Source organism: Protomyctophum bolini, assembly GCF_963924005.1.
Source record: "Protomyctophum bolini genome assembly, chromosome: 8".
In the NCBI taxonomy this organism is placed as follows: Eukaryota; Metazoa; Chordata; class Actinopteri; order Myctophiformes; family Myctophidae; genus Protomyctophum; species Protomyctophum bolini.
Window position 1 is genome coordinate 12,494,727 of NC_137869.1, and position 17,723 is coordinate 12,512,449.

General features: G+C 40.5%; 2 protein-coding genes across 2 annotated transcripts in view; one reads left to right on the forward strand and one right to left on the reverse strand.

Annotated features, from left to right (window-relative positions):
- Positions 1–8,537: 8,537 nt before the first annotated feature.
- On the forward strand, positions 8,538–12,707 carry cfap144 (cilia and flagella associated protein 144; the record flags this gene model as incomplete). Its single annotated transcript, XM_080771166.1, has 4 exons — positions 8,538–8,670; positions 8,845–8,904; positions 9,131–9,234; positions 12,594–12,707. The coding sequence occupies 4 exons, from the start codon at positions 8,538–8,540 to the stop codon at positions 12,705–12,707; spliced, it is 411 nt and encodes a 136-aa protein (XP_080627292.1).
- Positions 12,708–12,901: 194 nt separating this feature from the next.
- ebna1bp2 (EBNA1 binding protein 2) overlaps positions 12,902–17,723 on the reverse strand; it is a 4,886-nt gene continuing 64 nt past the window's right edge. Inside the window, exons 1-9 of the mRNA XM_080769415.1 lie at positions 17,586–17,723; positions 17,311–17,394; positions 16,930–17,102; positions 16,177–16,300; positions 15,879–15,968; positions 15,039–15,114; positions 14,142–14,241; positions 13,872–14,034; positions 12,902–13,767 (exon numbers count right to left, since the gene is read on the reverse strand). The exon at positions 17,586–17,723 is cut by the window's right edge and continues 64 nt beyond it. Coding sequence (XP_080625541.1) covers positions 13,720–13,767; positions 13,872–14,034; positions 14,142–14,241; positions 15,039–15,114; positions 15,879–15,968; positions 16,177–16,300; positions 16,930–17,102; positions 17,311–17,394; positions 17,586–17,681 — 954 coding nt within the window. The 5' untranslated portion in view covers positions 17,682–17,723 and the 3' untranslated portion in view covers positions 12,902–13,719. The remainder of the gene's footprint in view (positions 13,768–13,871; positions 14,035–14,141; positions 14,242–15,038; positions 15,115–15,878; positions 15,969–16,176; positions 16,301–16,929; positions 17,103–17,310; positions 17,395–17,585) is intronic.

Consider the following 17,723-nt stretch of genomic DNA (forward strand, 5'->3'; position numbering starts at 1 on the left):
CTGCTTGTCATGGCTGGTCAAGCGTCTTTCACAGAGTCCATGGCAGGATTGATGAAGTGGCCCTCTTCACTTTCTGTGTCACATATCACACTGCTGTCAGATGAAAACCTCTCATCTCCAGCCAGAAAATTTCAAGAATTGAAGCATGAAAGCCAGATTAAATAAAACTTCCATGTAACTCAATTAGAAAAGGTGGCAAGTAAAACTAAACAGAAAATGCAATTTTGAACGGTTTATAAAATTATAGTAACGCTAACTTCTGTCTTGTTCCACTTTCATGACCTCACCTGAGGGAGGAATGTCTTGAATGTCAAGCCATGAAAAAGCCAGATCCCTTTTCCAAACAAAGTGGCCACTTTGGCCAGGAATTTGACATGAGCGATAACCCCGTCTCTCTCAACCAATGATCTCCCATTCAGAAGACATGAGCCACGGACACTTGTGTAGTGTTAGTGTCATTAACCCACAGTCAGCAAGGGTTAATGATGCTAACCAGTGACGTATGAAGTTCACTGGGCGAGAACAGCGGCAACCTGAACAGAGTTGTACTTGTGACTACAAGGTTGCGAGTTTGAATCCATGCACTTGGAAAATGTGGGACGAGCAAAGATTCTCCTCTTCCTCATCTTTCGATGCCCGCTAGGTGGTAGCATAAGCACACCTAACCTGTGCCAGCCGTCCGCTCTCATTCTACGATCCTTGTTTAATTTCCGGGTTATCAGTGAGGTGGGGGCTGTTGTTGTGAGCACACTGATAGTTAGCCGTAAGCTCATATCCCTTAGCTCTCGTCAGAAACGGTTACATGTCTGGAGCGATGCGAGACAGTCACAAATGATTTACGATCGTCGGGATACGCGACAGCTCACCATGGACAGCGCTCGAAGCTTTAGAGATACAAGGCTTTAAAAATCCTGTTTTAACCCATTCTGGGCGGGAACCCCTTTTGGGATTCTGTACAGTATTCAAAAATTACAAAAAAAACTGCTATATAAATATAGGACTTCAAATACCTTATTGGGTCTTTCGTGAAAAGGAGATTTAAAAAAAAGAATCGGCATAGCGACATCAGCCATAACAAGATTGGCCAGAGTCTGGAGAAGCAACACCATCAGCTTCCCAGTGAAGGTTAGGCTGTACAAGTCACTTGTACTCTCCACCCTACTGTATGGTTGTGAGAGCTGGACACTCACAGCGGACAGGACACCGAGCGCAGAATACAGGCCTTTGAGAACAAGTGCTACAGAAGGATGCTACACATATCATATAAAGGACACCGGTCAAACGACTACGTTAGACAGACAGTCACCACCCATGCTGGAGAACAGGAGCATCTACTCTCAACAGTAAAGCGTCGTAAACTGGCCTGGTCATGTCACAAGGCATACCTCACTAGCTGTCAAAGACCATCCTTTACAGGGGACAGTAGAGGGGAAGCGGAGAAGAGGCAGACAGAGAACGTCCTGGATGGACAACATCAAGGAATGGACTGGCTGCAGCTTCCAGACCCTGCTATGCACAGCTGAGGACCGAGAGCACTGGAGATCCCCAACTGCCCAAGCATCCACCATGACACCCCTACGGCCCCCTAGGCCATGGGATGAGTAAGAGTAAGTAAGGTCAGGATTTAGAAGGCTTTTTAGAATCTGCAGTCCAAAATGGGATAATGGAGACTCAATGGAGCTAGATTTAAAAATCCCATAACTGGTGGGGACGGAGGCTCTCCATAGCAACCGGAGCAATACTAAAAGGTAAATTGACGGTTGCCAAGTTGTGAATGCTTTGCCCACCCGGTTAAGCCTGATTTACCGGTATATACACTTAATTGCACGGTCAGGGAGCTTGTATATCTGCTAGTAAAAGATCTGAACTCAGGTAGGTTTTTCCAAACACATTAAAGGACAGATATTATGCATGAAATAATTTTCACTCGCTGATATGAGACTTAAACAGGCTCAAATGTTCCTTGACTTGTTCCAATCTTCTTCTTCTTGTTCTATTCAACCATTCCTCTCCGTCTGCATATAACCTTCACAGTACTGTAAGATTGGTGCACACACACACACGAGAAAGAGGGGGCACATCTGGAGTTGGGATAAGAATGGAAGAATCATTATTCTAGGGCAGCATTAATGAGTTCTAGTGTATATGTACAGATTGTGGATGGTGTTGTGTTTGCCTAGCCTCGAGTCCCCCCTTTCACACAGACACGCAAGCGCACATACAAATGTGCGCAAACACGCGTGCACACACACACACACCAACTTAGCCGTGTTATAACTGATACACAGGGGAAGAGAGTGCCACCATTATTTATTCTGCAAATGTTTGAAGTGTTTATCATCAATATGCAGACACACACACCAGGCACATGCTTGCACATACAGTTTCACACACATTATGCTTTGCACAATATTATGCACACACGCAAGCATGCACACACACACACACGTACACCTGGGGGTGTCCTGTCTCGCCAGCTTTACTTGGCTGAAGTTGAGCTAATAATTTGCTCATGCTAGCAGCATGAAGCGGAGAAAAACTCTTGAGTGAGACAGACTCACTCTAGGCTACAAATGCAAATAGAGACAGGCTAGCGGAGGACAAATTAGATTATCAGACCTAGAGAAAAATGCTATCCCTGTATACAGCATTATGAAACAGAGTTTTCACTGGACTGGTGCATGACCGCTGCATCCTGGTTTGACAAGATTATCTAAACTCCATGGCAGCGCAGTGTCAAGATCCTTTCAGAGATATGAGGGGATGTGGATGTGGGCTAATAGGGTGAAATGGGCTGGTGCCCAGAATTCTGAGAACACCAAACACTGATGGAATGGAGGCAATAGTCTTAGAAGTATTCTTCACTCATGATTTGACACTTCATTATTCTTATTTCAGATCATTCTTTCTCAGTTGCTTCAAATTGTGTGAAAATCATGATTTGCTCCCAGCATTGGCAACTGCATTTCCCATTTCTTCTCATGAAAATAGGAAGATGAGAATAAATCTTAACCCCCAAATTGACATAAATTAGCCTGCGGACCCGCATTTGAAAATATACGCCAGGGACCCCATGCAGTGATTCTCAACCATTTTAATTTCAAGGACACCCAGTTTGGCATGCATTAGTATACGGACACCAATTTAATGGCATTTCTATCTCTGGGACCCCCAATTGTAAAATCAACATTAATTTAACCATTTGGTTCCATTTTCTCAGAGTTAGACCCATAAGGGTCCATTTGGTTCCAAACTATCATTTAGCTGGGGACCCCCTGGAACTCCCTCAAGGACCCCTGGGGGTCCCCGGACCCCACTTTGGGAACCACCAACCTAGGCTGAATTGTATGATAGATCACTACTCATACCAGTGGTGGAAAAAGTACTCAAATGTTTTACTTAAGTAAAAGTATAAACACTGCAATGTCCCGTATTAAAAATGTACTCAAGTAAAAGTACAAAAGTATCGTCATCAAAATGTATTTAAAGTACTAAACATAAAAGTAGGCTATACTTATATTGCAGAATGTCCCATTTCACAAGTTAAAAATGTGTACAAAATCTTTTGAAAATAGCCAAGCTTGTAGATCTGCTATTTTCAAATGGCCGAAATGTATATTGGTTGTAGTGGTTAATGTATGTTTTCTAATCAAAATTTAAATCTCCAAAGTAACTAAAGTTTTAAAAGAATTATAGTGGAGTAAATAAAAGTAAACATTTTAGTAGAGTAGAAGTAAAAGTATTGGAAATTGGAAATTAAAGTACTTAGTTACTTTCCATCACTGACTCATAGCTAGTCATTACACAGCAACCACTGCAGATATGTTGAGAAATCTGATTTGACCACTTGTGTGTGGATTTGAGAAACAAATCAGATCTGCCTGCAGTCTGAACAAAGCCCGTTAGTGAGAGTTAAAATTAAGGACTGTATATGGACTGGTCTATATATAGTACTGACTTCTCCACTTCACCCAGTGGTGTTGATTAGAGCACAGGACACACGTTTTACTTAGACTTGAATGAGGACAGTATCTACCACTTTGGGTGTGTGTGGTGAACGGACACATGAGAGAAATCTGAGGATAAACTGTTGGAGCAATGGGCAGCCTTTTGTACAAAGCCCATGTTGCCGTTTGTTGATGGACCCGTTTCTTCATGTCCAGTGTAGAAAGTCCTTCCCTGATCTTTGTGCATGCATGACAGCTCAAATGCTATACACTAACAGTGGACACAATGTAGAGTTTTCTGTTTAGATACAGTATGTTTTAGTAGGCCTCCTTCACATGGTGGCATATCCATCTACAGCTAGGTCTGTCCTAATCTGTGCAGTGTTCTACATACAGTTAGAAAGTCTCCTTCACTGAGACAAAACAGGGAGATTAGGTAGTAGAGCGATGGTGACACGATGCAACCATCTGATGGGAAAACATCTTTCCCATGACTGGGACACCTCCATTGGCTCCCAGACATGTATGGCACCATCAAAACAAACTAAGGTGTGTACAGTGTGTGTGTGTGTGTGTGTGTGTGGGGGGAACAGTGTAAGATGTACAGTGTGTGTGTGTGTGTGTGTGTGTGTGTGTGTGTGTGTGTGTGTGTGTGTGTGCGCGTGTGTCTCTCTACTGTACATCACCTGTTGTCTTCAGTATGTGAATATCTAAAAAAGTACCGTAGAACAGAGTGAGTGACTGAGTGTCCATCCATGCACATGCTTACTGTATTTGTGTATACCTGCATTAATGTGTCTTGCTTCTGCAAGCATTGGGCTGTACAGTGAAGAGAATGAAAAAGCCTAATCAGATTGGTAAACACTCACAGTTCCTTCTGTTTTTCAGGGGCGAAAGGGGGGGGGGGGGGGGGGGGGGGGGTGAGATAAAATATTATCACAGTATGTTTGGAGACAAAGGGCTGAGAGGGGCGGACTCATGTACTATCTGCCTCCAGATTGGTGTTCTGGTTGAGCGCTGATCTCAGACAGAACAGATACGGGGGGGCTCCAATGCCAAACCACTAAACCACTTTCTCACGGTGAGATGTCTTGAGATGACAATATCCTTAGAGTACTTTAGACGGAGCTTAGACTGAACTAATATTTAAAGTAATAATTGAAATTATGTTTTACATTCACTCAATATAATTAATATAACAATATTTAATTTAGTTAGATTTGATGAGTTGTAAGATATAGCAACAAGCCATATAGGCTCAGCTTTAATCTAAATATATAGTACAGTAGATAGGCTACAGTAATAGTATAAACATACATTTTATGACTCCAGAATGCAATACAACTCCATCCATCCTTCACTTAACATTTTAAGCGATTTAAGACTCAGTTGATATTACAATGTGTGTCACGTAAATATCAGTAGCATTCATTACCTCATTATACATAATGTTAATGAATTAGGTGGACTGGACATGCGGAAAGAATTCCACCTCTTGTTTGTTTAATGTGGCGCAATAGGGAGAAAGAAATGCTGAATTATTAATTACATGGCGCATTAATTAGCAGGCTTTGAAGGAACTCAATTAATTAAAAGGTGGCCTTTGCTGTGACATGCTGCAGTTGGCCTGCACACGCCAATGAGAAGGAAATTAGTGACATGTAAGGAGTGACGAGTTGGAATTGTCCACACAAGCAGCCCACTTTGACAAACCGTGCAGCAGGAAGGAAGTTCAATATCAGCATGGGTGTTTAACACAAAAGGAGAAGATGTGTACATGTTATAATACAAATCATTTCTACAAAAAAGAACAGTTGCCGTGCAGATATTTATGGTAAAATAAAAGGAAATCTTGTTTAAAGTCATCTTCTGAGGTCACATGATTAGACCTACTAATAATAACGGTTACAAAGGCAACACAAAAGACTCCCATGCGATCATACAAGTATCTGATACTTTTTGCAGTTACACATTAAATACACAGAATAATCCGTGGCGGTTCTTTGAACACTGGAAGTCTGAAAATTAACTCTTTACAGGTTAATCTTGTAATTTTCTAAGATAAAATAACCCTTTGGGTTTTAGTACAATCCCCCTTCCTAGTTAGTTATTTTTGTAGGAGAAAGCAGAGAATGCAAAAGGTTATCCCCCCCTGCATTGTGCTTGATAAAATCCACAGCTTACAACACTTTGTGACATGTGGATAACCCGACTTAGTTTGTATAAAACCCACAAACTGCCCTGTGAGGATTTACAGCCAGAGGAACATAACGGCTTTCCTCCTGATGTTAACATGGTTAGACACCATGACATGTGCAGTGTGACAAGCCCTGCATATACAGTCCACTTTCTTTTACACACACTAAACAGAATACATAAATGTGTGCATGTGGCGCATCGCGTAAAAACACTTGCAAATCATGCAGAAAACACGCGTGCACACACACACAGAATAACTTTGTCAACTTCCAACAGAAGGGGTTGGGGATGTCACCGTGAGCGACACTTTCACGATCCAATGGAATTGTTTCGTGAGTACATGCAGAGTTTCTGTGCTTTTGCGCCACCCCATATGACTCTTCGAGAGAGGAACAACAGCCCCAGTACATTTAGATTTATTTATTTCCATTAAAACTTTCATACTGGGCCAATAGCTTGAATCAGGTTATATGAGGCAGCACCTTAATGAGCCAAACATCTCAACCTCTATTAAGCCGTGGGCTTCAGTGACACACGCGCAGACACGCAATAAACACACAAGGACCGTACATTCACACCCACCACAATCATACAAAAAAGTGGAAACAAGATGATTACTTCCAGAAAGACCAGATGGGACAGCATGTAGACGGGGCGCCGGGGGGGGGGGGGGGGGAATGAGAAGCAAATGGAATAAGAGAATCTGATGTGAGGAGACAAATGGCTGGGAGTCAGATCGAGGCCGGTTGAGATTGTCATCGCAGCCTTGAAAATATATCAGCACTCCCACAGGAGTCACCCAGCCTAACCTGCCATTTACAAGATGTGAAAGTACTAGTGTGCGCGTGTGTGTGTATAATGTTGTGTCTGTGTCCAACATGCCTGTGTGTAAGTGTGCTCACACTTTGGCACATGCCTGAGTCTATGATATGAGTGCTACCGTCTCTGTGTCAGTCTGAGTGGCTGAGAGGCAGACAAAGCACAGGTCAGAGGTTTCCACAGATAGCAGGGCTATTCAAGCACAATGTGGAAGTTGTGGAACATGAATGGTTTCCACACCCTGGGCTGTCACCACTCACTATGTCTCTCCCATTACTGTCAAAGGTTCATAGCCACTAACTTCATAAATCAAGAAAATGTATACTTGAAAACTTACGCACACACATGTTTGCAAACCGTGAAAAAAAGAGGGGGAGACATTTTTGCTATAACCCAAGACAAAAAAAACACTCCAAGTGGAGAGAGTGAAAGGAAATCTTGAACAGACATATGCGACAAACAATAAAAGTATTCAATTCACCATATTCTAGGGATCACCACTTTTATGCAGTTGGGGCATGCTGAAATTATTTTTTTCTTCTGAATTGAAAAATATATACAAGGATCGTTTATTTGAAATCAAATGTAGCAGTGCCAGTGAGATTCTATTAAAGAAAATAAAGCAATGTCAGTGAGCCATTGCTGGGTTATTATTTTTGAAATTATAGGGCTCTTTAAACTTATGAGGACAAACTGTGAGAAAGAAGCATGAATAATTCTTGGGTTCTGACCCACTGCCCAAGAACACTAGTTATTCCAAGTATTCTCATATGGTTTGGTAGGCTATGCCCTTGGCCAGAAAGAAGGTGATTATGTACAGTTTTGACAAAAGTATCCAGCTATGGAATTTGCAGAGTTAGAAAATACTGAGGTTAAAGGGTATACTGTATATATATATTTTATGATTTTCAGTCTCTGCTGGCAAAGGCCATTCAGCTGCAGGCAACTTTGTACTGTAATGTAAATTGAATGCGCTGGGTATACATTTGTATTAGGTTTATAATATAAAATAAAAAACATTCCAAGCCGTTGCCATCATGCTGAATCCGCAATTAACTTATGATACAAAATAATAATCATTTAAAAACGGGCAAACCCTCAGGGGTAGAGTGGCTGGAAGGGAAACACGAGGTTCCCAGTTCGATCCCGGGCTCCCCGAGAGTTGGTGTAAAGTGTCCTTGAGCAAGATGCTGAACTCCTAATTGCTCTCGAGGAGCAGGTTGGTTTCTTGCATGGTTTCTTCCGCCATCGGTGTATGAATATGGATGTGTGTGTGAATGGGTAATGCACAATCTATGTAAAGTGACTTGGATAAAGGCACTCTATAAAGACACCATTTACTATTACTTAACTGAATTCCATCCACTTTGCAGTACAAGATGTCTTACCTTTGTTAAGCAATCTGCAATCAGAACTACATGACCAAATGTAAGTGTACTCTGCCATCTTGTGGATGACTCATATAATTGCAGGGCTTGGCAATGTTTACTGTTGCCAAGTAACAGGTAGGTGAGGAAGAGTTGCACCCTTCAAGACTGACTTTGCTTTTATTCAAATTAAACCTATACTAGAATGGCAGGAGCTAAGGGAGGAAAAGCTGCGCTGGATATTGTCCACCAAAATGCAATTCATGCCGAAACGATCCGGAAAGAGCAAAGATGTCAGAAGCTCTACACACAGTTTAGCATCAATCCGTACAAGAAATGTAAGTGATTGCACTCTGTTCTTTCTTCACTCCAGAAGTGTCAAAAAATGATTCATATTACTTCAATAACAGCCTAATAAGTTTGTACAATAATTTGTGTGTACTATATTCAGGAATGAACATTGTTTTCAAGGAGATTCTCAATGTTGTGGTGTGTGTATGTCTGTGTTTCAGTGCATGCCATTACAGACAAGCCCATGTCAAGAAAAACACAAGAACTCACAGAGGAAGACCGTAAGCTATCATTCATGCTATATTTTCCTCCAGGTCAAGGAAAGTTAGTTAGCCTAATGAAAGATATTTTATTTATCACATTATGTTGATGACAATTTTAAATGTAATAGTCAAGGTTAGGTTACAAATGTAAAATGATACTAAATTGTATCAGTAACCCAAATAAAATCTGTGTTCTGGGAAAGCCAGGAGTATTAAACTGATTATAAAAACATCCGATTTCCAGCTGCCTTCATTGAAGCCATCCATAGGGCTTACCTGGAGCCTACTAAGAAATACACCCACCCACAGACAGAGAGTCAGGAGATAGGATGGATATCTACACCACTGGTAAGAATGTCGGTAGCATAACAAAACATTTATTCATTGAACAAGGAGTTTAAGTACCTAGGACTCTGGCTGGATCCTCAACTCTCCTTTAAGAATCATATTAACTCTATTGTTCAGAAAATAAATTTCAGTTTGAAAACTCTACATCGATCCATCAATAGTTTTACCCTTCAGATTAGAAAAAGAATAATTTCACAGCTGCTACTACCCATAATAGACTATGCGGATGTCATATATCAGAACACCACTGATACAAACCTCTACCCCCTCAATGTCACCTATAATAACCTATGTAGATTCATACTGAGATGCCCATATAGAACTCACCATTGCTCCATGTATGAGTCTTTAAACTGGCTATCACCTAAATCACGAAGACACTCACATTGGCTACAATTTATTTTTAAATGTACTTTCTTTCCTTATCCACAGTACCTAAAACAATTTCTTGTCCCATACACACCACACTATAATTTAAGACACACGGACCATCCCTACTTTACAGTCCCCACAAGGATAAAAAAGTTAAGTGGGCGCCGTGCCTTCAAATATAAAGCTCCATCTGATTGGAATGACCTACCAAGTCCACTCAGATCAATCACTTCCCTCAACGTATTTAAGGAATCAATTTTCACACACCTTCTAACGCCGTGCTCATGCTTCTAAACTAACATACTGGCAGTTGTCCTTGTCTTCCATAAATTTAACATACCGACCGATCTGTATGTACCTTCATATGTGTTCCCTGCTGGCTCGATGCTGCTGCTCATTATTATCACATTATGCATGCTGGAACTGCTTGTTTGCTTTCGTTTTGGTTTTTGCCTAATAACATGGTCTTATTGCAAAGGGTATATATTATTATTATTTTTTTTCCCCACCCCAACTCTGCTATTTAGGGTTGAAACAGTGGGGTGGGAGCTATCTTTGGGAGAGCTTTTGTTCTGTCTTGTTTGTTTTGTCCTGTCTGTGTGTATGGTTGTATTGTTGTATTGCACAATGTATCTGTGTTGAGGACCCCCTCTAAAATGAGATGCGACATCTCAAGGGGCTTATCCTTTCAATAAAGGTATATAAACAATGTCTACATACAAGGACTAAAAGGATCACATTTTCAAAGTGTTAAGACAACATTTTGGACGGACACACACACACACACACACACACACCTCCTGATCCTACCTTTACGCTTCTGTAGCCTCTCTCTGTGCCTCTTCTCTCCTCATCATCATGTTGTGTCTGCCATAGGCCTACATGAAAGCACAAATCAGTATTACATTATTAGAATAGGAAGAATCAAAATATAATGTGCACATAGCATTTCCTAGCCTCCTACTGCCAACATCTAGTATTATTTTACCGTTTCAATCTACAAGTCTAGTGTTCATTTCCCCCTGAGGGGGATAACGACACCAGCTGCCCCATTAGAGCTCCGTACAAATGCTAAATATAAAGGTGCTTACCCATGTCCCAACTGTTATCGAGGCCTAGTACGGGGTGCTTGTGCAATGTATTAGTCCGTAATAAAGAAGTATTTTAATCCCGTTTGTGACTGAAAGACAGTTTTCCCATCGTTTACGTGGAGAGTAGGCCTAATTCCGGCTTTCACCGGAGGCGCCCCCCGGATTGATTGATTGTGTAAGGTGCTTAGACATTCAAATTGTACGACTACGCCACCTTGAGGTATCAAGGAATAGGTGAATACTCTAACTGAACTTCCTCCAAATACATTTATTAGAGGAACACAGACTGTTAAACTACAAAGTCAAATACTGGCAAAAATACTGAATTTATGAACCAATTAAAATCACACATTGCAGTCACAGCTCGTAGGAACCAGTTTGCTATATGCCTACTACCAATCTACCACAAGATAAATAAAACAGAGGTAAAGATCAAAGACTACAATATAAAGCTTACAAAACAGAGTCAGCGGCCAGTGGCCAACAACCACTTTTAGGGGAAAGCTAAGCTACAGAATAGGCTACACCACTATAACCACCTAAGAGGTGGACTACAGTGAGACCTATTGTGAACCCGTTCAGTAGGTCAGCTACACCACTTGGCTCCCTGACTCTGGACGGGCAATACACTCAGCATTGGGGGGATGCAAACAAAAGACAAAACTTCCAATTAATTCACACAGTAAAATAAATGGCTCAAATAATCAAATACAAAATTAACATAAACAAAGCAGCAGTGGCTAGATCTAAAGGAGTGGGAACAACATACATTTAGTAGGCTACACAATATATATAAACAAAATAATTGTAACAAATTGTTTTATTGTATACCTTGAAATGTCCATGTGTGCTCACACATTCCCTCCTGCCACATGAAAGAGGTCAGCACAGCTAGCCAGCTAGGGCACATGAATTATCAACCTGAATGATGACAGATATGTTTAGATTCATAATGAATTAACATAGACCTGAATGGTAACAGCTACATTTAGATACAGAATGAAACCTGATTAAAACTGTCTTGAGACATGTTACTCACCCTGGCACTAGTATAAATAAAATCCCAGCAGCAGACCCAGGTCTAGACCCTCTGCAGCGTTCACCAAGTTTGGCAGATGACAGGGCTTTTAAATAGTCACCTGATTGTCAATGAGGAAGTGGACTTTCCCTATGGTGGCTCCTGAGGCTCAACTCCACCTGGCCACAAATTACAATTGATTGAAATATTTATTAACAGTTTGCAGAATTACAGTAGGCTACGTACATTTCAAGCACAACTCAATACAAAGACTGTTAACTGTGAGTGGACGACCCAATAAGCATCACACTTGTTTACAAGAGGGTCCACCTTGTTCAATTCATCAAAACATTTAGAGACGTACAAATACACTTCTATAAAGCCAAAGAACAGAACAGGAATTCATCATAAAGGAGGTAAAAAGGGAAAAGAAACCTGCCTGTCAAAGTGGGCAGGGGTGAGGTGGGTTCGGGGGGTGAGGCCAAGTAGGAGCCTGACCAGTTTGTTTTGAGAGGTCTGAAGCCTTGTTTTAAGGTGCTGTGGTACCAAGAGGTCCGACAGATTCGGCTAACTTCGCCAATTATATTTGATTTGATTTGAAAGTTCTGGATAGATACCTTATTTAGTCAAAGTAAGATCTCCAAATGATGTTTCAAATGATACTAGCTAGTATAATTTTCATTAAATAATATTTATAATACATTCTAATACATCTCATTTTGTAGTACTAGGGAGCACTGCAAATGTATGCTACCAATATGAATAGATCCAGGAAAATACAATATAATATTCCATAGCCACCCTATACATGATTGATAATACATTGGAACAATGTATTATCATTTTCCAATGTTGATTGTGCATTTCCACCCATGCAGATCGTGTCAGACCGCAGTGACAGGAGACTGAACTTCCCCAGACACAACTCGGAGGTCACCAAATACATGGACGCAGCCTGGCGCCTCAAAGAACAGACCCAGAACCTCAGTTGAACATAATGAAAAGGAATGATGAATGTGATACCTCATACAACAGCTAAATCAGTCCATTCTAACTTAGCCATAGGCATATTTCCTTTCCAGTGTAATTTCATGTATTCTATTGTAATAAGATGTGCAATGTTCCTTCTTTGATATAGGCCTACATAAATCAAGTTTCATGTTTATCTGAATATAGGCACAACAAATATCTTTTTTCATATTTATTTATCAAAAGAAGATGTAGTATCAACACAAGATAAACTTTAAAATGTTTTGCAGAGGAGACATATTCTTTAGGTTTATAAGACACTAACAAATAATGACACTGAAAGGGTAAAACTGGCAGCTGTTATATTTTACAAATCACACTAGAAAGAATGTCAAGGAGATCACTGGGATATAAAATCACATTCGAAAGCATCAGACAAAAAATAAGTGTTTACATTAATGTTTGCTCAATAATGAAATCAAAGTGATTTTAAACCAACCTTGTCATACAGCTATTCCAACAATAAACAATGTACATGGACTCAAGATTAATATTTTGAATTAAAAAAAGAAAATCTATTTAACCCATTAAAGTCGGGAAAGCATCTGTCATTTTAGATTTTGCATTGGCTATTCAAAAATAGAAACTGCATCACTTCGTGCCACGCTGCAAGGTTGTACATCTGGTATTTTGAAGGGGGAAAATAATAATTAAACTACAACAGATTTAGAAGGCATTTGTAGAATCAGCCTCAGGTCTTTTCATTAATGGGTTTTATACTCTTAGTCCATGGATGAATTTCCCTGCCAATGTACCCATGGAAAAGAAAGAGCTCCACAAAAACAATTTTTTTAAAATATTATGGTAAAGTCATCCTGAACACAACACAAAGACCCAAACAGAAGACATACTGTAAACTCCCAATCCCTCTGATGTCTCTTGAATTTTAATGAAGGGGTGCAGATATACAATATAGAGCAAGATCCATATCCATCCTATTGACCAGTCCTCTATTGGCAGCATTAAATCCAGTTTTTATTTGCGACCTTTCATGTTGTTGCGCACAGCCTTGCCCGGTCGCTTCTGAAAATAGAAAGTTTACCGTCAGTTTACCGTTTTCTCAAGTCAGGTTATGACAGTTTTCATCAGATGATACAATGCAGTGGCCATTCGTGTTTGAAACTTACATTCTTGTTAGCGTATTTGCCTTTCGGCCCTTCCCTCCCATGAGCCACCTTGGCACGGAACCGAGACACATCATTGTAGCTTTCCTTGGTGTTCCACTTCTTTCCACTCTTCTTGCCGCCGAAGCCAAACTTCTCATCCTTGAATTTTCTCTTAGAGTTGGGTCTGTTGATTTAGTTTGTTGATTTTATTGTAATTAAACATAAGTAATACAGTGAAAAATACACAGCTTAATGTTGAGGACACTGCACAGCTACAGCGCAATAACATACCCCTTCTTGTTCAACTTGTCTTGTGCTTTCTTGGGGCCCTGTTTAGATCCTGTTGCTGCCTTCCCATCTCCATCCAAGAAATCTAGTTTATCAGTCATTCCTAGGAGGAACAGAAATCATAGGTGTACATTTTCATATTTCAATTGAAATTAACAAATGGTGTAAACAATCCTGCAAGGTATTTCTGGAATACCAGAAAGCTGTTGTACTATTCCACATTTTCATCTCGATTCTGTGGGAGGTTAACCACTTAACCCCCACACTTGTCTTAGTTGACCGGATTTCCATGGGCTCTATATTAGGCCCCCTCCTATTTTTGAGATCTACAAACATGAGCTTGTAGATCTGCTATTTGACAAATGTTAGCCACAGAATAGTGACACGAGGGTTCAAGTGGTTAAGTCAACAATTTTCGTGGGACATAGGGACTGATGTACAGTAACTGATGTGTACACCGAAATTAGCCGAATCCACATGCCAGAACCTTTGACATACTGAATGAGTCGACCATTTATAAGTTGCCTGTTCCTAAAAAGGACAAAATAATGGTGTTGCTCATAATGAAAATAAAGATCTGCACTCATAACATGACAAATCTGATGCTCGCCATCTAAAAAGCACTTTGGACAAAGTTTGTGGCACTATTAGGGCCGATTCATACTCCTATTTTAGAGCCGAATAAAAGTCGGTTTGGCGCTGTAGAGCCTACAATGCGACGTCATTTGAGGTTCGGGGAGCGGGTACCGTACTAAAGTCGGCTCTTCGATGCTACTGAAAATTTCTGACGAGCCGAAATCATTTCGGCACTACAGTGCCGAAACAGCGGCAAAATAAGAGTATGAATCGGCCCTTACGGCTGATTATTAGTGAAGACATAAGTAAAGCGCAACAACCCACCTTTCTGGTACTTCTTTACATTATTCATCATTGCCTTCTTCTCCTTCTGTCTCTTCTGGATCACTTCCACTTGTACCTATTGTAAAGTAAACATTCCATTTACTCACATGTATCAAAGACAACTTTACTGTACAACAGTCTTGCATTAATTCCTTCGTAATTATTCGTATTTTTTTAAGAGAACCCTAGTTATATTTGGTTATGCAATATGCATGTATAAGAAGAGAAATCACATGGGGAAATCCAGGGAAGCAAGTACTTTCTTTTTTATCTATAAGGGTGACAACTGCTCACAGACGCAAGCCCTGGCTCAGATTTCGATTCTAGTACAGTGGTTCCAAAGTCTTTTTTCCTGTGAGCCCCTTGTCGTACGATGAATTGTGAAAATATACAAGCTGTAGATCGGCTATTTTCATTATTTATATTTCAAACATATTGAATGCGATGCAAGAGTGTGGTCTAGCTACTTTTTATTTTATTTTATATCTTTGACAATTGTCATCAAGATATTATCTCATAGAAAGTGGATAAATAAGTTAGAATTTTGTGCAGCACGTTTACAATTCTGGACCATCTCCAAACAGACATGGCCTGAGCCCTCAGGTGTCCCAGTGATCTTTAACGCGCCACCAAGAGGGGCACAAACAGTTAACCCCAGGTACTAGTCTACAGTCATGGAGAGACTGTGGTCCCTGGACACGATCTGTACTGGCTATTCAGTCAGTTGGAATTTGGCTAATGGTCTATATATCACGCTCTATAGATATTTCTTGTGACTTTATTGTCTACAGTGAGTGTATACACAGTAAAACAAAAGACAGAAGTAAACGAGACACTAACCTTCTTGCCGTACTTTCTTTGTTCTCGTATCTTCTTGGCCTTCTCAGACTTCTCCAATATTGCCTGTTTTGCAATCAGCTTTTTCCTGATCTGGACAGACGAACAAAATACATTATATTCATTGGCATACATGTGTCCTCTATTTGTGTAGAATATGGATTCATAGATCCTATAACGGTAATGAAGAGTGCTGTATTCAAGTTTCAAAAAATATTGCAACACAAAATCATGCAAACCAACCAATAAATTCAGTTTAACCATGACTAGTGATTTGAAAATACAGAGGCATGCATGATACCTTTTGCATGTGCTGGTCTGTCTTTGCCATCTCTGCAAAGTAATCCTCTGGCCTCTTTGTGGCTATTTTCAGCTTATTTAGAAGGGGCAATGCCTGTAGAACGGAAGCCTGGGCCTGGCGGTAGCTATGGAATATACAGTATATGCATTAACCACATGAATCCCACTAGACTAGAGTCCCACTAAAACGTTCTACAAAAATAGCTGATCTACAAGCTCACAATGTGAACTAGACATGTCCAGCAGACTCCAGACTAAATAACATATAGGCTAATATTCCTACTTATATTGATCCCAAATGACTGGCCATGGGGTTTATTTGCAGAATTGCCCCTGTCGTCCAGTTTCCTCATCAGTCCCCACTCACCAGCAGCCCTCATAGCAGAGAGCAGAAACCATGAGCATATTTAGTTAGCTTTTGTGGTCAAGTGAAAAGTCAAGTGATTATTTTTTTATCATGAATCCGTTATTAGTTGTCATTAAACACGCATCCATACCTTGGTTGTCCCACATGAGCTGTCCCACATGACCTGTTTAGCAGACTACGGTGGGATAACCAAAGCACATTTTGAACGCAAAAATAGATTAAGTAGCGATATGCTTATGGGCTCTGCTCTATGAGGGCTGCTGGGGACAGATGGGGAATCTGGACGACAAGACCCCATTCTACAAATAGACCCCATGGCCAGTCATTTGAGTAGAAAATGTGTGCTTTAAGTTTAACCACACGATACACTAGCTTATGGTTACTCACAAGAACATCTCCCTCTGAAAATCATCCTCTGCATTAACTTCTGCACTGCTTGCATTGGGGAGCTTCCCCTCTGCCTTGGCAACTATGTCTTCAGTAGGTTGGTTAGTCAGGTCCAACCTCTCCACCCATGGAAGGCTTTTACGGAAGTCTGCAAGGCACTGTTTCAAACCCTCCTGGATTTCAACAAATAAGTGAATGATTAAATGGTATGCCATCTAGATTGACTGAACAGTGTTGATGTCTGAACATAACCTTTCAGCTGAAGTTTCCCCAGCGTCATGGGCATGCATAACACTAGCGGCAGTCATGTTTCAGGGCTAGCATAACACTAAACATTAATGGACGATAACAAATTATGTTTTTCGATGGATTAATACTTACCACATTATTGTGGAACTTTTTAGGCTCATCTGCCACAAAATTAAGTCCAGGTTTAAGTAATCCTTTTGCGAACGCATCTTGAAGCTAAAATGAAGGAAAGTAAAGTAGAAAATTAAAATAAGTATTGGCTGTACTTTATATATTTGTATAACTTTGAACTGCTGGGGGTTGTCAGGGTCGGTATTTACTATAAAGACACAATTATGTTTAACTCAAAAACTCCTTACACAGCCAGCAGGCTAACGTTGCTAACGCTAGTCAACATTAGCACTCACCTCATTATCTGATAATTCACTTTCTTCCTCCTCTGACCCCAGGTCTAAATGATCATCCTCTTCCACTGCCTCCATAATGTTGTTGTCGACAATCATACGATCCAAATATATAACCAGAATTAATCAAATCCAGGGGAA